We start from the raw sequence: 24,878 nt of genomic DNA, 5'->3' as shown, positions 1-24,878 counted from the left end.
TTACAAGGACTCGAGGGAATACAGGAAAGAGTTACCAAACCAAGACAAAGCAAACTCAGAATGTGGGACATTCTGCATGGCAAATGGCCCTGCTCCTCCATCAGATTAATGACATGAAACAAAGGGGGGAGGGGGGAGGGAAGCTTATAGTTTAAGAGACTTAATTAGCACAATCACACAGACACGGGCACCACCTTTTCAACCCACAGGTGGTTTGGCAGCACTAACATGCTTTAGCGACCAGAGCTGTTTTTGATGGATGAGAAGGTGCCACAGACTTATGCAGGGGCCAAGAGTACCTTTACAATCTCACCTCTGCCTCTGGACCACCCTCTAGAAATGTCATGCACTGCCCAGGCCTCATCATACCCCACCCCTAATCTTGCCTGCCTAGCATCAATCCCAGCAGACTGCTACTAGTTACTGAGGGTCAGCTCCCTGCTAGGTGCTGGGAATACAAAGAGAAACAGGAAACTATCCGCCTGTTTCTGTGGGCTCCTATGAAGGGAAGACATGGAGAAGTGAACAGGTCACTTCACTCTGGCTCGCCCCTCCAGCTGGGCTCCTGCCCGTGGTCGGAGGGGCCACTCCCAGGCCTGTCTCCCCAACACCAGAACTGTGTAGTCAAGAGACAGGGGTGGGTGGGGTGGGTGCTATAGCTTCCCTGGGGCTTGCCAATTATTAAGTGATGGCATTTAATAATTAGTAATATTATTATAAGAACGTCTCACTCCCCAAGGGTTCAGAGCGCACTGCCTAGAACATGCATGCATGGTCTACATCTCTTCCACGTTTCACAAGGTACAACGTGAGTCTATCAGGCTCCCTGCTAGCACGCACATGCATATGCACACACACACACACACACACACACACACACAAGCCCAAAACAAAACAAAAAAACTGGGGAAAAAAAAAAAAACCCAAACAGAAAAAAAAAAACCCAATCTCTTCTTCAGTCATTTGGTGCCACCAAGTGGCCGGTATAATTGCTATTCCTTTAAAAACTGGTGAGGAGGCTGGGGAGGAGACAGGACATCATTATTGGGTGCTAAGGCCTGGGACCCCATCTCAGCCTGGTCTGCTCCCCAAACCAGAAGGATATTATTTTTCTGAAGAGTTTTGTCCTCAAATTAAAGGGCCACTGTTGTTTAAAAGAAAACATAGAAGCTGGCCTAGCAACAAACCTGTTTCTTTTCCTTTTAGGCACAGAAATAACTGCTGGAATAACTGGAGCATATGTATTGTAACTATATTTTGATGACATGCAAGTTACAAGAATAAGGATTTCTTCATTAGATCTCCCCAAATTTTCATACCTATCGGGTCTGTTCTTCCTAATGATATTTTTGGATGATTTTTCTAAGACTGAAGAGCAAGAACCCTTTTCTTCCTCCTCTTTCTCTGTCTAGTGAACATCTTATTAGATTGCTCAATGTTCAAGTTTAGAGAAATATATTTTTCTAATATAGTATCCAGGTCCTCAAAAGAGTTTTAAGTCAAATTAAACCAGGGCCTACATCCTAATCCTGCCTGTCACTTTCAGCTGTAGGAAGTTGGGCAAGTTCCAGATTTTCTCTAAAGCTTATTTTGTTCATTTATAAAATGGCACAAAGTACTTCCTCTCCCACGATTATTATGGACTTTAAATATATACAGCACTGGGCACACAGCAAGTACCTACTCATGTTTCCCCCCAACTTTCTACATCCCTATGTTTGAAAAGACAGAAAACACAACTTGTATGCAAGGACCTCTAACGGAATTGCCCAGGAGGACAGGAGGCTCAGAACCCAGCAAGGGACCATGATAATGACGTGGAGTATCCGGGTTCTCCTGCGCCCAGACACCACCCCCTTCCTGTTGGAGCACACAAGCCCGAGGGACGTAAAAGGCAACTTACTCCAGCTCATCCTCGGAGTCATAGCCCACCGGCCCTGACTCGACGGCAATGACCTCAGTCCTCGCCTGACTTTGTTTCCAGGTGCTACTTCCTGTGGACGAAGGAGATTCCTTTCTCTTCTTCTTCCCAAAGAACTTCTTAAAGGTTTTGAATTTCGATTTTTTCTTTCCTGTACAGATTTTTAAAAACACCAAATAAATAAGCATGATCACATGTTTATGTGCATGTGTGAAATGTGCACATAAAGGGAAGAATGCAAGATTTCTATCCATGCATCAGTCATTTGCTTCTGAAAACTTCTTCCATACAGAAGTACACGGCATACCAGTTTTGCACACTTGAAAACAAACCTTGTTTTCTGTTTATTTAGGATATTTAAATATATGAGCCATGAATACTTTGGAGCATGATCACAGAATCAAAACAAGCAACTTTTTCCTCTCATGTGAAACCAAGTTTTAATGTCTAAAACATACATAATGAATGATAAAAGTCCTGATGAGGTAAAGGCTGTGTGACTACCCAAATTATTTTAAAACACAATTCTCAAATGCTTCACCTAGTGTGGATATCGCACCAAGGACATTTGTGGACAAGAGGTGGTTCACTGGGGCACTAACGCATGACGGGCTAACAACTCTTGGTGAGAAAAAATACCCAACAGTGATCATCGCCCGGGTGGGAGGGTGTAGCTGAGCCTGACTCTGCCATGCTTCCTAGACTGTTAGGATTTATAAGACTTTGTAACAGTTTGTGATTGCTTTTCAGATGTCACCTTCACCCACAAATTCTACCATATCCAGGACCCCATGACTTCACATTAGTAGTTCAGCAAACTTCATTCCTTTCCTTCAGAATATTCATGAGAACTGACAGGAGAAGGAAGCCTAAATTCAGGATGCTGTCTAATACACCCTAAAAACTTGTTAAAGCAATTTTTAATTATTAGTTTTATAAGTAAATAATGTAAAAACCTGATTTTCTTTTTCTTTTTTTTTTTTGAGACAGAGTGTCGCTCTGTTGCCCGGGCTAGAGTGAGTGCCGTGGCGTCAGCCTAGCTCACAGCAACCTCAAACTCCTGGGCTTAAGCGATCCTACTGCCTCAGCCTCCCGAGTGGCTGGGACTACAGGCATGTGCCACCATGCCCGGCTCATTTTTTTCTGCATATATTTTTAGTTGGCCAGATAATTTCTTTCTATTTTTAGTAGAGACGGGGTCTCGCTCTTGCTCAGGCTGGTCTCAAACTCCTGACCTTGAGCGATCCACCCGCCTCGGCCTCCCAGAGTGCTAGGATTACAGGCGTGAGCCACCGCGCCAGGCCAAAACCTGATTTTCTTTAGAAAAAACCAGGATCTTTCTATTATGTTTATATTAATGCCCTCTTGGAAAGTCTGCATGACCATGACCTCATGTGGGGAATTACTCAGGACTACTCTAGTAGGAGTGCCTACATCACTTTAGGTGGAGCGAACACCTCTCCAAAGGGAAATTAGTTCTACAGCAAAGATTTCTTAACTTCTAGTGGAAGTTTTCTTACTTTTATAATCACAAAATGTTTATGTTGTTAATGGATGGTTCTCAATGAGCATTTATTATTTTTTTAAATTTATTTATTTTTTTTAAATTTCAGGATATTATGGGGGCATTTACTATTTTGAAAGACTCTCAAGAGTTTTCTGCACTTGATCAGGACACCATCTGGCTTTTGCCTAGGCAACAAATCAGCACGCATCCCCGAAGGCCTGAATAAATACACAGGCTCAGCATCTTGACAGTCAAAGATGCCCCTTACAGCATTAATTGTGTGGGTAAAAGTGTGGCTACAAAGACCCAGAGCATAACCATCATGCACTTTTGTTCCATTGGCAAGAGTTAGTCAGCTATCCATTTGTTCCTGTTACATTTCTTCTCCTGGGAAGCTTTGCAATTCAATTTCTTTAATGGTTACAGGATTAGTACAGTTTTGTGTTTCTTGAATCTATTTTATTATGGGACATTTTTTTCTAGAAGCTTATCTTTTTCCAAATCTTCAAATTTATTGGCAGTTATGAATAATATCCTTTTATTGTTCTAGCATTTGTAACATCTATAGTGGTGTCTCCTTTCTCATCCCATATGTTAATTATTTGTGCCTCCTCTTTTTTCTTTGATCAATTGCACCAGAGATTTCTCCATTTTATTTGCCTTTAAAAAGTTCGGCTTTGTTAATTCTCTCTATTGAATGTTTGTTTATATTGTCTTAATTTCTGTTCTTATCTTTATTCTTTCCTCCCTCCTACTTTCCTCAGATTTACTTTGTTATTTTTCTGAAAAACTTCTTGAGAGGAACACTTAGCTTATTAATTTTTAGACTTTCTATTTTTATAATATATATATTTAAAGCAATACATTTCCCTCTAAATCTGTTTTACCTGCATCTACATATTGTGAATTATAGTATTTCCATTACTGTTTGGTTGAAAATATTTTCTAATTTCCATTATAATACCTTCTTAGAGCTATGGATTATTTAGGAAAGTATGTCTTCATTTCTAAGCAGTTGGGAATTTTCTAACTATCTTCTTATTATTAATTTCTAGCTTAATTGCACTGTGGTCAGATAATGTACTGTGAATGATCTCAGTCAATCAAATCTTGAGACTTGCTTTATGGCTTACCACATGAACAATTTTTGTAACTGTTCCTGGTGTGTTTGAAAATAATGTATTTTCTTCAATGTTATATATATGTCAATTAGGATGAGACCTTCATTGTGTTGCCCAAATACTTTATATCTTTACCAATTTTTTAATATGTTTGTTCTATCAATTACTGAGAAATCTGTTAAAAATAACCCACTCTGTAGATTTGCTTACTTACCTTTATTTAGTTGTCAATTTCTACTTTACAACTTTTGACATTATGTTAATGCATAGAAATGTAAAATTATTATCTTGCTGAGGAATTGAAACTTTTATGAAATGGCTCTTTTCTAGTTATTTTCTTTGCCTTAAATTTTATCTTGACTGCTATTAATACAGGTCAAGCATCCCAAATCTGAAAATCTCCAAAATTTGAAACTTTTTGAGTGCCCACATGATGCTCAAAGGAAATACTCATTTGAGTGTTTCAGATTTTGAATTTTCAAATTTGGGATGTTCAGCTGGTAAGTATAATGCAAATATTCCAGAATCTGAAAAACTCCAAAATCTAAAACACTTCTGGTCCAGAGCATTTTGGATAAGGGATACTCTACCTGAAACAGCTATGCCACCTTCCTTGTGCCCAGTGTTCCCAAGGCATATGTTTTTGTATCCTATTACTTTCCTTACTTTTCTGAATCCTTATATGTAAGATTTATTTAGAGTTTTGGAAATCTAATCTAACAATCCTTAACTCTTAACTGGAGCAATTAATTAATTAGTCCACTTACATTCACTGTAATTAATGATATATTAATAAAACCAAGTCTACCATCTTATGTGTGCCTTCCAAATATCCTTTCTTGTCTTCTTTTGGATTAGTTGACTTTTTAAAAAAATAATTCTATTTCCTCCCACTATTAGTTTATAAGCCTTAACTTTTGTTTCTATTCTTTCAGTGGTTACCCTAGAGACTATACTACACACTGAATTACAGGATAATACAAGGACCTTATAATACTTTAACCCCATTTTTATGCCCTATTGTTTTCATTCTGACTATTCAAAAACCTAAGTTGTTATTCCACGGTCATGTAGATGTATTCTCATGTTTATTGTTTTCTTTGCTCTTTGTATTGTTTGCTCTTCCTTCTTGTATTCCAGACCTTCCACTAGAAAGATTTTCTTTTGGCCTGAGGGCAGATTCCTTTAGAATCTGCTTTATTGAAGGTCTACTGGTGGAAAACTCAGTTTTTGTTTGTGTGGAAATGCCTTTATTTCTCTCTCATTCCTGAAGTATATTTTTCCTACATATTACATTTTAGGTTGGAAGTTATTTTTTTCTAAAAATATTGAAGCTATTATTTCACTGTTTTATGGCTTCTATTGTGCTGGTCATCAGTTTTTTGCTCCTTTAAAGGTCATTGGTCTCTTTTTCTCAGACTGATTATAAGATTTTTCATTCTATCTTTGGTTTTCTGCAGTTCACTTTGTTTGGATTTCCTTTTGTTTATCCCTCTTGGGATTCATAGAGTTCTTAAATTTATGGGTTGGATCATTTTTTTAAAAAATCAAATCCAGAAAACTCTGAGCCACTTTCTTGACTCCTGAGACTGTGCTCAAATGTATATTATACCCTTTACTTAATCTCTATGCCTCTTGTTCTTTTTTCTGTATTTTCTGTCTTTTTACCATCCCATGCTACGTTTTGCATAATTTCTTGTGATCTATCTCGAGCTGATATAATCTGTTGTTACATACATCTTTTTAAATAATTACATTTATTTTAATTTAAATAAAATACATTTAAAATAAAATTTTATTAGGTAATCAAATATGAAATGTCTGATTTCAAATCAAAATTTTGGTTTATTATACCTTAAACAAGAAGCAGTACAATTAATCAAAGTATGTGCCTACACTATCAACACAATTTTGCCACCTTAACGGTAGCTTGTTTATGCTAGCAGCGAAGAAGCCTGGAGAGCAAGTGGTGATGAAATTGAGAAAGGCATTTTCCAATTCTCATTTGTTGAGAATTGAATATTCTTCCTTGCAAGAAGTGGTCCAAAGCCTGGAAGAAGTGATAATCAGTTGGTGCAAGGTCTGGTGAATGTGGTGGATGACAGAGAGTTTCCAAGTCCAGCCTCTGTAGTTTGAGCAGCATTGTTTGTGCGACATGTGGTCGAGCATTGTCTTGTGAGAGGATTGGTCTATCTCTATTGACCAATCTCGGCTGCTTAATCACAAGCAACCTCATCATTTTGTCCAATTGGCTGCAGTAGACATCCGCTGTCATCCACTGACCAGGTTTCACGAAGCTGTAGTGGATAATACCAGTGCTGGACCACCAAACAGACACCATTAGCTTTTTTTTGATGAATATTCAATTTTGGACTTTGTTTCGGCACCTTGTCTTTATCCCACCATTGTGCCAAACGCTTCCGATTGTCAAAAAGAATCTATTTTTCATCACACATAACAATACAGTGTAGAAATGGTTTGCCTTTATGTTGTGACAGCAAAGAAAGACAAGCTTTAAGACAATTTCTCTACAGGTGCACATTTAATTCATGGGGAACCCATCTATCTAGCTTCTTTATCTTGCCGATGTGTTTCAAATAGTCCAATATTATTGAAATAGTAACGTCAAACCTTGCTGTTAATTCTCACGTATTTTGAGATGGATTCGCTTCCACTACAGCTTTCAGCTCATCATTATCCACCTTGGTCTCAGGTTACCCATGAGGCTCATTTTCAAGATTAAAATCACCAGAACAGCACTTCTCAGACCATCGACATACCGTGCATTCATTAGCCACATCCTTCTCAAACACTTCATTGATATTTTGAGCTGTCTGTGTTGCATTGGTTCCACAACAGAACTCATATTAAAAAATAACATGAATTTTTGACTTCTTTGTGGTTTCACAAAAATTGCTCTGAAAAACCTTTGAAAGATAATCACAAGCCAAACCGTGCATTTGAAAGAATAAGGATATACCTTCTCAATAAAAATAAAACAAGTGTCAAAATGAAATGTCAGAGATATCAACTGCCAAACTCAGTACTTAAGGAAATTGGACATTTCATACTTAATAACCTAATAATAATTATGTTTATTTATAGAAATTCACTCGATTGGTTTTCAAATCTGCTACATCATTTAAAAATATTTTAAATTAAATACAGTAAAATTCACTTTTTGGGGTACATAGAGTTGCATAATTATCAACATAATCAAGACAGAGAACTGTGTCATCACCCCCTAAAATTTCTACATGCTGCTCTTTAGTTGTCAAACCTTCCCCTACCTTCAACCCCCAGCAGCCACTGATAACTGCTCTGTTCCTATAGTTTGCCTTTTCCAGAATATCATAAAGATTGAGTCATACAGCGTGCAGACTTTTGATTCTGGCTTCTTTCACTCAGCACAGCACATAGGAGACTCATTCATGTTATATCAATCAAGATTTTGCTCCTTTTTATTGCTGAGTGGTATCCCAATTGTATGGATTTATCAGTTTGTTGAACCATTTCAACCAGCTGAAAGACATTTGGGTTCTTTCCAATTTTTAGCAATTATGAATAAAGTTGCTATGAGCTTTTGTGTAAATATAAGTTTTCATTGCTCTTAAGTAAATACCTAGGAGTGGGATTGCTAGGTCATAAGCTAAGCATATGTTTAACTTTATAAGAAATTGCCAAAATGTTTTCCAAAGTGACTGTATCATATTGCATTTCTTATCAGCTCTTGTTTTTGCCAGGGTTTTTTCTTTTTTTTTCAGACATTCTAATAGGTCTGTAGTGGTGTCTCACTGTAGTTCTAATTTGCATCACCTAAAATGGTTCCAGATGTTGAGTATTTCCTCATGTGGTTATCTGCCATCTGTACATCTTCTTAGGTAAAGCGTCAGTTAAAATCTTCTGCCCACTTTGTAACTGGGTTGTTTTCTTATTTTTGAATTTTGTGAGTTCTCAATATATGTAGGATATAAATCCTTTATCAAGTGTGATTTATAAATATTTTCTCCCAATCTGTGACTTTTCTCTTCATTTTCTTAACACTGTCTTTCACAGAGCACATTTTTAAATTTTGATGAAGTCCAATTTATCAATTTCTTCTTTTAGGGATTCAGGTGTCACATCTAAGAACCCTTGCCCAGTGCTATCATAAATAGCTTCTCCTATGTTTTCTTTTAAAGACTATAGAGTTTTACATTTATGTCTGTAATATGTTTTGAGTTAATTTTTGTATAATCTGTGAGATATAGGTCAATATTCATCTTTTTAACATATGAATGTCCAATTGTTCTAGCACCATTTGTTGAAAATACTATCCTTTCTCCATTGAAGTGCCTTTGCAACTTTGTCAAAATCAATTAACTATGTTTGTATGGCTCTGTTTTGAGGCTCTATTCTCCTCTATCTGTCTCTATGCATCTATCCTTTTGCCAATACCACACTGTCTTGATTACTTAGCTTTATAGTAAGCCTCGAAATCAGGTAGTGTGAGTCCTTCAACTTTATTCTTTTTCAAAATTGTTTTACCTATTCTAGTTCTTTGCTTTTTAATTTAAATTTTAGAATCAGCTTGCCCATATCTGCAAAATGTCCTGCTGAGATTTTGATTGCTTCATCTTTTCTCCTCCTCCTCCCCATTCCCAATAGGTTATTTCAAAATAAATCATCCCAGACACTATTATCATTATATCCATATGTATTTGGCTTCTTCCAAAAAATCTCTGACTCTTCATGAAGATCATATAAATGATTACTTGTCAATATTCCTACCATGGAATATTGAACTAACTGTACCTGCCTTCCATAGTTGACTTTTAAACAGTGCACTCACCATGTACTAACACACTATTTTGCAACTCAGTCTGGGGAGAATTAACAGCAACATTGAGTCTTCTAATTCATAAACATGGTATCTTTCTCCATGTATTTAGGTCTTTGTGAATTTCTTTAAATAATTATTTGTATTTTTCACTATGTGGATCCTGTATATATTTTGTTCTGTATTTACCTAAGTATTTCAATTTTTTGTTGCTATTATAAATGGTACTTTTAAAAATTTCAATTTTTCATTTGTTCATTGTTAGTATATAGAAATACAATTGATTTTTGTATATTGACCTTGTATCTTATAACCATGATAAGCTTGTTTAAGAGTTCTGGGTGCTTTTTTGCATATTTTGTATAATCATGTCTTCTGCAAATAAAGATAGCTTTACTTCTTCCTTCCATCTCTATGCCTTTTATTTCTTTTTCTTGCCTTATTGCACTGGCAGGGTACTATGCCACTTTTTATAGTTCTCTGGACCTTTTAAATGTTTTCAAACTTCTTTATTATCTTCAAACATAGTATGCATAGTTGTTTTATAGCATACATTTTTTAATTCTGATATGTGATGCCTCATGTGTCTGTTTCTCTTATTTCTGCTATGTATTAGTTTGCTAGTGTTACTTAAAGTACCACAGACTGGGTGGCTTACACAACAGAAATGTATTGTCTCACAGTTCAAGGGTAAGAGGCTGAAATCAAGGTGTTATTGGCATGGTTGGTTCCTTCTGAGGGCTGTGATGGAGAAATCTGTTCCATGTCTATCCCCTAACTTCTGGTAGTTTAGTGATCTCCTTGTATGCATGTCTGTGTCCAAGTTTCCCCTTTCTATAAGGATTCCAGTCGTATTGGATTAGGAGCCCACCCAGTATGAGCTTATCTTAACAAATTACATCTGCAATGATCCAATTGCCAAATAAAGTCACATGAGATACTGGGGACTTCAACATATGAATTTGAGGGGACAGAATTCAACCCATAGCATGTTTGTTCTCATTCATGGTGTCTTGCTGCTTTATATGTCTGGTTATCACTGACTACATGTTTATCATAGTACTGAAAATATTATTTGAAAATAATTTGAAATCGAAGGCACCTTCCTTTATAGAATATTGTTTGCTTCTGGCAAGTACCTGGGGTTCCTTCCGGTCTAATAGTCCTATTAACCAAGTTCAAGGGTAGAGGTTCTCCAAATTACCCAAATGATGCAAATTCAAGCTACAAATCTACACAAGGGTTGGTTTACCCCTGTTTCACACTTACTCAGATTTTCCAGCTCCTTGGGCTCCCACCTAATTGTAGGGAGCATCTTCTATTAGACAGTCTACCTGTACAGGTCTTGTACTTTGATATATGATCCTCTCTCTTACTTTCCACCCCATGAAGACATAAGAATGAAATGCAAAGTTTCCAACACTGGTAAATGATCTAAGGGCAAAAGTAGATTTTATGCTCAACTTATCTCTCTGGGTTACCATTTTTCTTTCAATTTTAGCCTCATTATTTCTTACTTTTAAAAATCTTTTAAAGAATACTCTTGTCTAGAATTTTAAATTTTAAGTAGGAGAGGGTTGGTCTGAATAACTTAAGCTCACTTTGAGAAAAGAATACTTAGTGTCTCTTTTCTAAAATTGATTCTTCATGGTGACCTTTGTAAATATTCAGAACTAGCATTTATTGAAGTTGTTTCAGGCTAATGAAATATTTATTCAAAGAGTATTTTCTTGTTTAAAATAAGTAATAATTCAGTGTCCCATAATATGAGAAAATTTGAAAGTGCATTTTTTTTCTGGGCTAATCTAAAAACCCTCACCTTTTATTTGGGTTTATTTGGTATGCATTGCATTATGACAGAGGAAAAGTGGTTCTAAGATAGGATAATAAGAAAAATCTATCTATAATATATGAAATAGAGTCTTTACTGAAATTAGTGTCTGAAGATAGTGGCCAGGAACTAGGATTTAATACTATTGGAAGCTGTTCCTCCTGAATTGTATCAAAGAAAATAACTACTGGCATTTTGACTTTAAACAAGAGACAGCTAAAGACCTTTGTTACCAAAATAAGGAGAATATAAATAGCTAATCTAGGGAAAAGGTACCTTGTGGGAAGATCAATTTTTTTAACGTCAATTTTACAACTCTATCAACACGTAAATAGCACTATGCTCGGATAACAGTAAACCAATCACATAATTGGATAACTCTTGCAATGTATTATGAGATGATGATTCATGGGCCTGGAATTTAGCTCAGTAGAGAATATAACAAAGGTCTCCTGAAGGAGAATAAAAGTCATAAAACAGAGGGATCAAAGTCTTGCTTTTGATGTAATTATTTTTATGGATATCAGGCTGTCCTGTACTTTGCCCAACCTCCTACTGATACCTTTGGTATTTTTAGATGATAAATGAATCCAGTTTGTTCCTCTCCCTTTGCTTTTAAGTCAACCAAACATGGGGACACAGTTACCTCCAGGAATGAGGAAAATGAAGTTAAAAGTCCCCATGATTGACAGAGGAGCAAAGAAGCACAGCCCCCATGTGGCCCTAAATAATTTGGATAATTGGTCAGTCACAGTGTGAGGGTCCTGGGGGTGTCTGAGCATACTGGGACCTGAACCCCCATGCTCCACACAGAGAACCCCAAAGGCCTGGCTCCATCAGCCCCTCTCCCTCTGCCCCACAACCAAACACGGCTCTTCCCAGAGCCAGGGGAGTCAGGGCCTTACCTGTGCTGTCCTCGCCAAGGCCTTCTGCGGCCTCCCGCAGCTTAATGTCCATCACCCTCGTAGAAATCATGTCCAGCTCGCTGAAATCAGATGGAAATTCATGTTACAGAAACACACTGAGCAGAAGTTACCAATGAGTTAAGTGGCGGTGATGACTGCTTTCGGCATGACCTCATCTGCACACACCCCAGTAGAGTCCCGGGCAGAGTACAGGACAGTACAGGCCAAACACACAGCCACAGCCACAAGTTGGTAACCACGCACTCGTTTAATCACTGACCAGAGCAATTTAATGGAAAACAGATCCCTGGAACAAATGCTTCACTAATTTACACAATGCACATTAGCTTCCCTTCTGCCAAAAAAGTTTTTCTCAAATTATGGGGAATTACATTTTTCTCTTGTTTACTATAGAAAGTGTGGAAAATACAGAAAATGAAAACTACTCATAATCCCACCAACCCAGGTTAACCATAGGTCATGTTTTCATCTCCTTCCAGTATTTTTTCTTTGCAAATATTTTGTGTACATGAACACGTGTACTGCATTAGGCAGCTTGACTTCCTGATTTCCTTACTCATACCACATCATTAAAATTCTTCCTAAGTGTTATTTTGATGGCTACATAATATTCTGATATATAGCTGCACCATCATATATTTACATTGAGTTTCTTTTTTGAACTTAATGATAATTTCAAATAGATACAAGAGTACAGAGAACATGAAATGCACTTAACATATGGCTAATCTTGCTTCATCTTTTTCCCCACTCCTGCTAGGTTATTTCCAAGCAAATCATCCCAGACACTATTATCATTTCAAACATTTGGATCTGGCTTCCTCCTAAATAAAAAATCTCTGACTCTTCATGGAAATCGAATAAATAACTACTGGTCAGTATTCCTGCTACAGAATCTTGAGCTGACTGTCTCTGCCTTCCACAGCTGACTATTAACAGTGCGCTCTACCTGCGTGGACTAACACACTATTTATTTAGAAAGCTATTTCTTACTGGTAGTTACTATGAATCCTTACACTTGAAAACGGAGGCTCAAGTATTTAATTACCCAATTCATGTTTACCACTTGTACACAGCACATAACAGGAAATGACGGGAGAAATACAAAGAAAATACGTAACAGAGGAAAGGAGTCTCGGGTCTGTGCCAGAGTTGGTTCTACAATTTAGGTCTCTTTTAATGTCAATGCCAAAATGTCCATCTTCCCCACCAGCCAATTCCTTAAAAGCTGAAAAAAAAACCTTCCCCAGCTTCAGTTTTCAATTTCTGTACAATTTGGCTTTATAAAAATGTCAGCTCCGCCAAAAATTCTTTGTTGGAATCTCACCAAATTTGACTCGTGATCATGCTATCATTATGTATAAAATGAGGGTTGGACAGAAATAATATTTTTCAAATCCTTTACCACTGTTTTAGGCTTCAAAGAACATCATTGCTTCCATTATCTCTGTTCACTGTCAAAGTAACAGACGATGCTGTTAAACAGCAGAATGGTTATACTGGTTCTAGGCTGGTGGCCCAATCCAAAGGCCCAGGTGTTCCAAAAGGTTGCCCCTCAACCCCCACTATGTTAGACTCCATCAGTGACCTCACGATCCCTAGGTGTCTTCTGCTCAAGGATGCTGATGGAGAGGGGTAGCCCCAGGGCATTCCAGGGAGAGGCAATGGGGAAGGGAAATATAAGCAGCAAGAGGGAGTGTGAAAATGGTGAGGGCTGGTTAAAAGTCACCAATTATCACCTTGGTACCACCTCCTAGGGCTGCCACTGAGGTAGAAAGTAGAAGTGCGAGAACATTCCACTGCTTGAATTTGCAGTTAACCACGACAACTGCACATGCCTCATCAAGCACGCAGCATATCATCTGAATTACCTTGTTTAATCCCCAAGAACTTCGAGTGTTCCCCTTTTGGAGATGAGAACGTATATTAAGCAGTTTATTAACTTGCCCAAGGTAGCAAAGCTGACACCAGCCTCCATACTCACGTTGACTTTACACTCAGCATGGGCAGATTGTTTCCAAGGCACTGGGATACAGTGACGCATGAGACCAATGTGGTCCCTGTCTCTCGCAGGTGCTCACCCAGTGAAGGGGATAGTCCTGAGCTGTCCCCAGAGGAGCTGAAGGGAAACTGGGGAATTCAAAGGACAGAATCTCCCACTGAAATGACTCTTCCTGCCAAGCAGCCTTGCCTAGGGTCAGGCCAGGACTCAGAGGCTGAAGGAGCCCTGGGAGACCACCCACTGGCCTTAGTCTGAAAGAAGGGATTTGAGACTGCCACGATGTGTCAACTAACCTGGAAAGGATAACACTCCGGAGAAACCAGGATGTTACCCATAAAACGTCCAGTCACCTCTACCAAGGGTCCCTACTGGGAAGTGCTGCGAATGTGCAGGGGTGTGTGTGGAAGTGTGTGAGCCCCTGGGTGTGGGTGTGCAGAAGGGCACCCCATCCCGCCAAACCTGGAGCAGCCCAGGGACTCAGATTTAATCCTCCCTGGGTTGAAGGATGTGGCTGCGAGAAAGCCGCTCAGGGCAGAGGGTTCAGGAGCAGGCGGAGGGCGGGAGGACCCAGGGTCCCAGTCTCCCCGTGTAGGTCCTTCCACCCTCCTCCTGGCAGGCAGATGCAGAGAACACCCCCAGACTGTCGAGACTGCCAGCAGACTCACACAGGGAGGCGAAGGTCACCCTCAGACGAAGGGACAGCAATGGGGCTCATGTCACGTGGGAGGTTTTAGAACCTGCTCATGTTTTATGTCCCAAATGTCTTCATACTAATAAGCTGGGGCAGAGGAAAAGGAGCCGAGACTTGGATATCAGGCAGCCCTGGGATTGCTTCTTCACCCCACCCCCTACCAGCGCTGGGCCTCACGTACAAAAGGAGCATAATAATGCTATATTTAACGGGACCAGAACACGGCACACAGCAGGCACAAGCTGAGAACTGCTGTCAGTCAGTGCAGCCCGTTCTTCGCCGTGTGCTCCTGTCTATGCACAAACACACCCAAGTATACGTGACCGACACGCCCTGGCAGCAGGTGAGCGTCAGTCTCCTTGAGCAAATGGTCCACTTTAGAGTCACTGTTATCACTCCCAGGACACGACGCTGGATTCCCAGTGTTTCCTGGGTAACTGGTAAAAACACATTCAAAGGTCACGGAGGGACGTCTGCCCTGTGAGACCACAGAGTGCACAGATGGAGAACTGTCCCCTTCAGGTGGACATTCCCGCTACAAATACCCCACAGCTGTGACAATGACACATTGTCTCTGCTGGGCCCAGTAACTTGCCGTTCTGGACACTCATTCCCCACCCCTAGTCAAATTCAAGGGAAAGCCAGAAAGAAAACCACAGTGAGAAAGGCACTGTTGCAAATATTCGGTCTCTCCCAGCACTCCTTTTGCGTCTCACATGAAGACAGTGCTTCTCGCTGGAACTCGAAGTTCAAGTCAGGCCACCCAGTGTCCCCTCAACCAGGGTCTGCTTTTTCCCCTCCCAACCCTGTTGTCATAACAGCTCCAAGTCCAAGTCAAAGAAAACTTACCCCTCAAACTAAATCTGGACCTGAGAGGCCCCTCCAGGGGTCCTAATTAACTCACAAGGGTGCTGAGCCTCCAGCCCTCTCCGCTGTGCACCACTCGTATCAGAGTGTATCTGGACGCCTACACACTCCAGGGGAGTCCTGCAACCAAAACAGGCTCAATGTGGGGGCTGCCCCACCCCTTCTCTCTCCACCCTGACTGTGACCACAGGCTCTTCACAGCTTACAGCAGAATTCCATCATTATTTGCAACTTCTATTGAAAAATTCTACAAAGTTGGTTCTTATGAAGAATGAGAATAGATTTTAATACGGTATTTTTAAGGTTTCAATCTTATAGTACTGTTGATGCAAAGAAAAGTGTCTATACCCTGGCTGTATACAGCTGCACACATAATTATGTATGAAAGCTTTAGTGTTAACCGCTACAGATTGGCTAAGCCCACACTAACCGCCAGGCTATGTTCGGACCCCTGTGGAGCCTTTCTTAGCCGCCTGCACCCTGCTGTCCCAACACCCACCAATGTTGTCATCAATAACTTGTTTGGGAGCTGTTTGCTTAGCATCCCCTTGCTCCCAAAACTGTGGGTTTCATGGGGTGAGCCCTATGTCTATTATATTCACTGCTCTCTTACCAGGGGCTAGGAGAGGGGCTGAGCAAACAGCTGAACCCAGCACACACGCAGGCGACCAACAAACTAGAGGGCTGGGTATTAGCATCCTTTAAGATTTTTGAATAGATTTTTAGGGCGGAGCAAGAAGGCTGAATAGAAACCTCCAGCGATCATCCATCTACACAAACACCTAATGCAACAACTATCCACACAAGGAAGCACCTTCTTGGCCGCGTGCAGTGGCTTGAGCTCAGGAGTTAGAGACCAGCCTGAGCAAAAGCGAGACTCCATCTCTTAAAAAAAAAAAAAAAAAAAAAAAAAAAGCAAGCACCTTCAGGAGAACCAAAAATCAGGTGAGCGATCGATCACACTACCTGGTTTTAACATTATATCAAGGAAAAGACACCGAAGAGGGCAGAAAAAATGGTCTTGCATTGCCTACACCACCCCTCTCCCCCCCCTCCGGCAGTGCAGTGCCAGCACCTGGAGTGGAGAGAGAATCTGTGTGCCCCGGAGAGGGAGAGTGAAGTGATCGTAAGGCTTCAAATTGAAACTCAGGGCCGCCCTGGCACAGGGGAACACAGCACAGGGCAGAATTCTGCCAGTGCCCATGGAGGGAGCATTCTGACCAGCCCGGCCAGAGGGAAATTCTCTGCCCAGAAGCCCGAGTTCCTGCTAACCCCACCACCAGCAAAAAGCAGCCTGGGGCCTGGACTAAATTTGTAAGGCAGTTGGGCCACAGGGGTTGTAGTCCTTGGGCAATTCCTGTGGCTGTGCTGGCTCGGAGCCAGTGGACCTGGGGTGCACATGACCCGGTGAGACACCAATAGCTGCGGCCGAGCCAGTGCCTGTGTCACCCCTCCCCGAACTCCAGGCAGTGCAGCTTGGGGAGAGTCTTCTTCCACTGGAGGACAGAAAAGGGAAGAGTTCAGAGGACTTTGTTTTGCAACTTGGGTACCAGCTCAGCCACAGTAAAATAAAGTACCAAACAGATTTCTGAGGCCCCTGAGTCCAGGCCTTAGCTCCTGGATGGCATTTCTGGACCCACCCTGGGCCAGAAGAAGATAAGCTGCCCTGAAGGGAAGGACCCAGTCCTGGCAGGATTCACCACCTGCTCACTAAAGAACACTTGGGCTTTAAATAAACATCAGAGGTAGCCAGGCAACAGTCACCACAGGCTTTAGTTGAGACCAGACTGGCTTCAGGTGTGACCTGGCACTGGTGGCCACAAGGGAGTACCCACGTCACTCTTCTCCCAACTGCAGCAGCCCAGCACAGAGACTGAGAAACTTTGCCTGGTAATCCAGGGAATTCTCTTGTATCTTACCCAAGCTCACCAAAGTGGTACCACCAGGAGTCTGCAAGACTGCAGCACACTGGGCTTGGGGTGTCCCCAGTGCTGACACAGCTGCAACAATCAGAGACTTAGAGCACACCAATCAATTCCCTTTGACTATCTGGAAAGCCTTTTCAAGGAGGACAGGTTCAAATAAGCCCAGACTGCGAAGATTAAAATAAATACCTAACTCTTCAATGCCTAGACATCAACGAACATCTACAAGCATCAAGAACATCCAGGAAGATGTGACCTCACCAAATGAACTAAATAAGGTACCAGTGACCAATCTTGGAGTGATGGAGATACGATGTTTCACACAAAGAATTCAAAATAGCTGTCCTGAAGAAGCTCAATGAACTTCAAGACAACACAGAGAATGAATTCAGAAGCCTGTCAGAGAAATTTAATAAAGAGATTGAAATAATTAAAAAAAATCAAGCAGAAATTCTAGAGCTTAAGAATTCAACTGACAAACTGAGAAATGCATTGGAGTCTCTCAACAGCAGAATTGATCAAGCAGAAGAAAGAATTAGTGAGCTTGAAGACAGGTTATTTGAAAATACACAGAAGAGAAAAAAGAATAAGAATGAAGCACACCTACAAGATCTAGAAAATAGCCTCAAAAGAGCAAATCTAAGAGTAATTGGCTATAAAGAGAAGGTAGAGAGAGAGATTGGGGTAGAAAGTTTATTTAAAGAAATAATAACAGAGAACTTCCCAAACTTAGAGAAAGATATCAATATTTCAGTACAAGAAGGTCACAGAACACAAAGCAGATTTAACCCAAATAAGGCTACCTCAAGGCATTTAGTCATCAAGCTTCCAAAGGTCATGGATAAAGAAAAGGTCCTAATGGAAGCAAGAAAAAAGAGAAAAATATCATATAAAGAAGCTCCAATACATCTGGCAGCGGACTTCTCAGTGGAGAAGAGAGAGTGGCATGGAGAATGCCAGGAGAGAGTGGCACGACATATTCAAAGTGCTGAATGAAAAAAAACTTAACTCTAGAATATTATATCCTACAAAAATATCTTTTGAATGTGAAGGAGAAACAAAGACTTTCACAGACAAACAAAAGCTGGGGGATATCATCAACACCAGATCTGTCCTACAAGAAATGTGAAAAGGAGTTCTATAATCTGAAAGAAAACGACATTAATGAACAATAAGAAAATTCCTGAAGGTATACAAATCACTGGTAACAGTAAGGACACAAATACAGAATAGTCTCTGGCTGTAATTGCGGTATATAAACCATTTATATCTGGAGTAGGAAGACAGACAAACCTATTAAAAATAACTTTTTGAGAGAGAGAGATAGTATAAAAATATGGATATGGATGGAAACAACAAAAAGTTAAAGAATGGGGGCATGGAGTTAAAGAGTAGAATTTTTGTTAGATTTCTCTTTGCTTGTTTGCTTGTAAAAAGAGTTGTCCTATGTTTAAAATAATTGGTTATAAAATGTTTTTTGCAAACCTCATGGTAATCTCAAATCAAAAAACCTACCACAGATACACAAAAAATAAAAAAGCAAGAAATTAAAACACAATTACCAGAGAAAATCACTTTTTAACAAACATTATGTTAAGTGAAATAAGCCAAACACAGAAAGACAAATCTCACATGTTCTCATTCATATGTGGGAGCTAAATATTAAAAACAATTGATCTCATGGGGACAGAGAATAGAATGACAGTTACCAGAGGATGGAAAGGGTAGCAGGGAGGGGGAGATAAAGTGGGGATGGTTGATGGGTGCAAAATAAGTTAGATAGTTAGAATGAACAATATTTGATAGCACAACAGTGACTATAATCAACAGTAAGTTAGGGTATACTTTACTGTAACTAAAAAAGTAGAATTGGAATGTCCTAACACAAAGAAATGTTAAATGCTTGAGGTGATGAATACCCCTGATTTAATTAATTCCCATAGTATGCCTTTATCAAAATAGCACATGTATCCTATAAAGATATACAACTATTATTTACCCATAATAATTAAAAGTAAAAAATTATAAAAAAGAAGGTAGAAACAAATGCAAATATATCAGTAAATGAAATAAATACAAATGCTTAAAAATACCTATATAAAAAAGAAGAAAAATCTCAAATCCATATCAACTTTCCACCATATAAAACTAGAAAAAGAAGGGTAAACTAAACTGAAAACAAGCCAAAGAAAGGAAAAAATAAATGAGAACAAAAATTAATGACAGAGTATTGGAAAACATTTTGAAAATCAATGAAACAAAAAGTTGGTTCTTTGAAAAGATCAACATCCAGAAGATCACAGCAAATAAGTAAAATAAAAACAAAGAAAAAAATCAACAAAATGGACAGATCTTTAGCTCTACTGAGCAGGAGAAAAAGAGAGAAGGCTCAAATTACTAAAACTAGGAATGAAAGAGTATCACTAACAACTTTACAGAAATAAAAGAATTTATTTTAAGAGAATATTATGTAACTATATGCCAAAAAAATTAGATAACCTAGATGAAACAAATTCCTAGAATAACACAAACTACTATATCTGAATTAATAAGAAACAGAAAATTTGAACAGACTATCAGAAGAGAGACTGATTAGTAATTTTAAAACTTCTCAAAAAGAAGAGCCCAGTTCCAAATGTCTTCACTAGTAAATTCTATCAAATGCTTAAAGAATTAATAGCAAACTTTCCCTTCACAAACCCTTCTCAAAGGTTATAAGAAAAAGCAATATTTTCCAGCTCATTCTATGAGGCCAATATTACCCCTAATACCAAAACCAAAGACATCACAATAAAAGAAAATTACAGACTAATATCTCTTATGAATAGAAACACAAAAGTTCTCAACACAATTCTAGCAAACCAAATCCATCAAGATATACAAGTGAGTTTTATCCCAGGAATATGAGTTAGTTTAACATATGAAAATCAATTAATGCAAAAACCATATTAATAAAACAAAAGACAAAACCATATGATTAGGCCAGGTGCAGTGGCTCATGCCTGTAATCCCAGCACTTTGGGAGGCCGAGGCGGCAGGATCATTTGAGTCCAGGAGTTCAAGACCAGTCTGAGCAACACAGCGAGACACTGCTTCTACAAAAAATGGAAAAATTAGCCAGGCACGGTGGCGCATGCCTGTAGTCCCAGCTACTCGGGAGTCTGAGGCAGAAGGATTGCTTGAGCCCAGGAGTTTGAGGTTGCAGTATGATGACACCACTTCACTCCAGCACAGGCAACAGAGTGAGACCTTGTCTAAAAAAAAAAGAAAAAAAACCAAACCAATAAACCCATATGATCACTTCAATGGAGGTACAAAATATAAGGATGCAAATATCCTTAACAGAATATTGGCAAATTAATGTAGCAATATATAAAAGGGATCATATATCATGACAAAGTGGGATTTACTGAGGGATGCAAAATTGATTCAACATGTGAAAAATAATGCAATAAACCATACTACATGATCATCTCAGTGGATACAGAAAAAGCATTTGACAAAATCCAACACCCTTTTATGATACAAACACTCAAAAAACTAAGAATAGAAGGAAACTTCCTCAACATGATAAAGGGCATCTACAAAAACCTGCAGCTCACAATACTCGATGGTGAAAGACTGAATGCTTTCCCCCTAAGATGAGAAAAAAGACAAGGATATCCACTGTCACACTGATATACAACTTTGTACCGGAGATTTTGGCAGGGCAAGTAGGCAAGAAAAAGAATAAAAAGCACAGAGATTGGAAAGGAAAAAGTAAAACTATCTCTTTTTGTAGATGACATGATCATGCACCCAGAAAATGTTAAGGAATCCATTAAAAAAACTATCAGAACTAAAGTTGGCAAGGTGTCAGGATTTAAGATCAATACAGAAAAGTCTACTGTATTTCCACATACTAGCAATGGACAATGTAAAGATGCAATTAAGAAAACAATTCCATTTAAAATATCATCCAAAAGAATAAAATAGGAATAAATTTACCAAGGAGATGGAATAGTTGTATATTGAAAACTATATAACAATGTTGAAAGAAATTAAAGAAGACCTAAGTAAATGGAAAGACAACCTGTGTTCATGGATCAGAAGACTTAATATAATTAAAATGGCAATACTCCCCAAATTGACCTACAGAATCAACCCAATCCCTATCAAAATCTCAGCTGGGTTTTGGCAAAAATTGACAAGTTTATCTGAAAACTCGTGGAAATGCAAGGAACCTAGAATAGTCAAAATAATAGTGAAAAATAAAAGCAAAGATGGAATACTCATACTTTCTATTTTCAAAACTTACTAAAAGCTACAGTAATCAAGGCTGCATCATACTGGCATATGGATAGACATATAGATCAAAAGAATAGAATTGAGTCCAGAAATAAATGCATACTATTTCAATAAGGGTACCAAGACAATTCAACAGGGGAAAGAATAGTCTTTTCGACAAATCATGCTGGAACAAGTGGACATCAATGTGCAAAAACTATTTGTACTCCTACCTCATACCATATATAAAAATTATCTCAAAGTGGATCATAGACTTAAATGTAAGTGCTAAAACTATACAATGCTTAGAAGAAAACTGGGGTAAGTCTGTCATCTTAGGTTAGGCAAAAATTACTTAAACGTGACACCAAATGTACCAAAAGAGAAGACAGATAAATTTGACATCATCAAAATCATATTTTGTATCAAAGAACTACCAAGAAAGTGTAAAGATAACTCACAGACAAGGAGAAAATATTTGTATATTATATATCTAATAAGGATTGGCATCCAGAACATATAAAGAATGTTTATAACTCAATAGTAAAAAGACACCCCATTTAAAAACTGACAAAGGACTTGCATAAAAACTTGTACAAAGAAGGCAAATGAATGTCTAATAAGCACATGAAAAGATGCTTAACACTCTTAGTCATTAGGGAATTGCAAATCAAAACCACAGTGAGATACTATTTTATACTAACTAGAACAGCTGTAATCAAAGAGTTATACAATAGCAAGTGTTTGCAAGGATGTGAAAAAATTGGAACCTTCATTCATTGCTGGTGGAAATGTAAAATGCTGCAGCTACTTTAGAAAAAGTTTGGCAGTTCCTCAAAATGTTCAATGTAAAATTACCATACAACCCACCAATTCCATTTATAGATATCTACCTAAGGGAAATAAAAACATATGTCCACGGTGGATTCTGAGAAGAAATCCTGTTTGCAGAGTAGAAAACACCAGGAATCTGTTTTCCCATCTAGACAACAATGGCAGTCCCAGAATCTGTCTGATATAACTATTTTGAAACTCTGGAGTCTATTGAATGCTTGCAACTTCCAGGGGAAGGCTTGGAAGGTAAATTGTGGTTAATTTCTGTCAATTTCAGCTCTTAGCACAGTAGCATCTACCCATTCCCCCACTTCCCCAGCCCCACAGCAGGCACCTGTACATGTGTTCTGGGAGCAGCCTGTATGCAGTTTGTAGGAGCCAGAGTGTGCAAAAAGTACCCTGTCCTCCAAACACTGGGTATCTATGCTCCAACTGCTGCTTCTGATCACAGAGGTGCAGATAAAGAGGTGGTGGCCATTGTTGTTACACCCCTCCCCACTGTTGCAAGACTCCCTCCAGCCCTACGTGACTTCCTGGGGATTTAATAGGATGGCACCCTTTCCCCACTTCACTTTTCTCCTTTCCCCTTCTGGGAGCCAGATATTAAAGACTAGGCCATTCAAAAACAACTGCATATGGGAGAAATTAGAAAGTCACCCTGCATGCCCAGGGAAAGGCACAGTCTCAGAAAAGAGCTGAGAAGACCTTAAGTTTACACCTCAAGCTGATCATCAGCACAGAGAACACCTACAACGATCAAAACAAAACAAAACAAAACAAAGAAACAAACAACAACAAAAAAAACCCGAGAAAACTCTGGGAAAGGGAGAGAATCTGACTTCCAGAGTTACCACATATTAGATTCAAATGTCCAGTTTTTAATAACAACAAAAAATCACAAGACATACAATGGAACAAGAAAGTATGGCCCATCAAAGGAAAAAAATAAGCCAACAGAAATGGTCTCTGAAAGAGACCTGATGGTAGATCTACTAGACAAAGACTTCACAATAACTATCTTAAAGATGTTCAATAAACTAAACGAAGATGTGGAGAAAATCAAGAAACTGATACATGAACAAAATTGAAATATCAATAAAGAGATAAAAAACCTAAAAAGAAACCAAAAAGAAATTCTGGAGCTGAAAAATGCAATGACTAAAATGAAAATTTCACTAGAGGGATTCAAAGACAGATTTGAGCAGGCAGAAGAATCAGTTAAACTTGAAAATAGGACAATGGAAATTTCTTTCCACGGAATGGAAAGAAAAAGTACTAAAGAAAGGTGAACAGAGAATAGAAATTTGTGAAACACCATGAAGTGGGCCAACATACACATTGTGGGAGTTCCAGAAGGAGACGAGAGAGGGAAATAGGAAGGGAAAATATTTGAGGAAATAATGACTGAAAACTTCCCAAATTTGATGAAAGACATATACATAAACATCCAATGAGCTCAATAAGATCCAAGTAGGGTAAACATAGGCACACACCAAGACACATAATCAACCAGCTGAAAGACAAAGAGAGTCTTTTTTTTTTTTTTTTCAAAGAGAGTCTTGAAATCACCAAGAGAGAAGTGACTTAAGACATACAATGGATCCTCAATAATATTATGAGTAGATTTCACATCGGAAACCTTGGAAGCCAGAAGGCAATAGGCTATTACATTCAAAGTGCTAAAAGAAGAAAAATGTCAACTATGAATCTTTTATCTGGCAAAGGTATTCTTCAAAAGTAATGGAAGGCCAGGCTCATACCTACAATCCCAGCACTTTAAGAGGCAGAGTGGGGAGGATTATTTGAGGCCAGGACTTCAAGATCAGCCTGGGCAACATAGCGAGACCCTGTCTCTACAAAAGAAAAAGAAAGGAAGAAAGGGAGAAAGAAAGAAAGAAAGAAAGAAAGAAAGAAAGAAAGCCAGCCAGCCAGCCAGCCAGCCAGCCAGACTGGTGTGGTGATGGACACCTGTAGTCCCAGCTACTCAGGAGGCCAAGGCATGAAGATGTCTTATGCCCAGAAGTTCAAGGCTGCAATGAGCTATGATCTCACCACCACACTCTAGTCTGGGTGACAGAGCCAGACACTGTCTCTTAAAAAAAAAAAAACAGGTTAAGGGAAAATTAAGACATTCCCAGATGAACAAAAGCTGAGGGAGTTCATTACTA

General features: G+C 39.0%; 1 protein-coding gene across 1 annotated transcript in view; it reads right to left on the bottom strand.

The window, feature by feature from the left end:
* The window catches only part of CRACDL (CRACD like), a 100,368-nt gene that overhangs the window by 36,378 nt on the left and 39,112 nt on the right, over positions 1–24,878 (bottom strand). Inside the window, exons 2-3 of the mRNA XM_069494709.1 lie at positions 12,105–12,184; positions 1,904–2,072 (exon numbers count right to left, since the gene is read on the bottom strand). Of these exons, the coding sequence (XP_069350810.1) occupies positions 1,904–2,072; positions 12,105–12,174 (239 nt within the window). The 5' untranslated portion in view covers positions 12,175–12,184. The remainder of the gene's footprint in view (positions 1–1,903; positions 2,073–12,104; positions 12,185–24,878) is intronic.

This window comes from Eulemur rufifrons, chromosome 19 (assembly GCF_041146395.1).
Source record: "Eulemur rufifrons isolate Redbay chromosome 19, OSU_ERuf_1, whole genome shotgun sequence".
Taxonomy (NCBI): Eukaryota; Metazoa; Chordata; class Mammalia; order Primates; family Lemuridae; genus Eulemur; species Eulemur rufifrons.
Note: the sequence above shows the minus strand (reverse complement) of the source record. Positions and strands in the feature narration are given on the sequence as shown.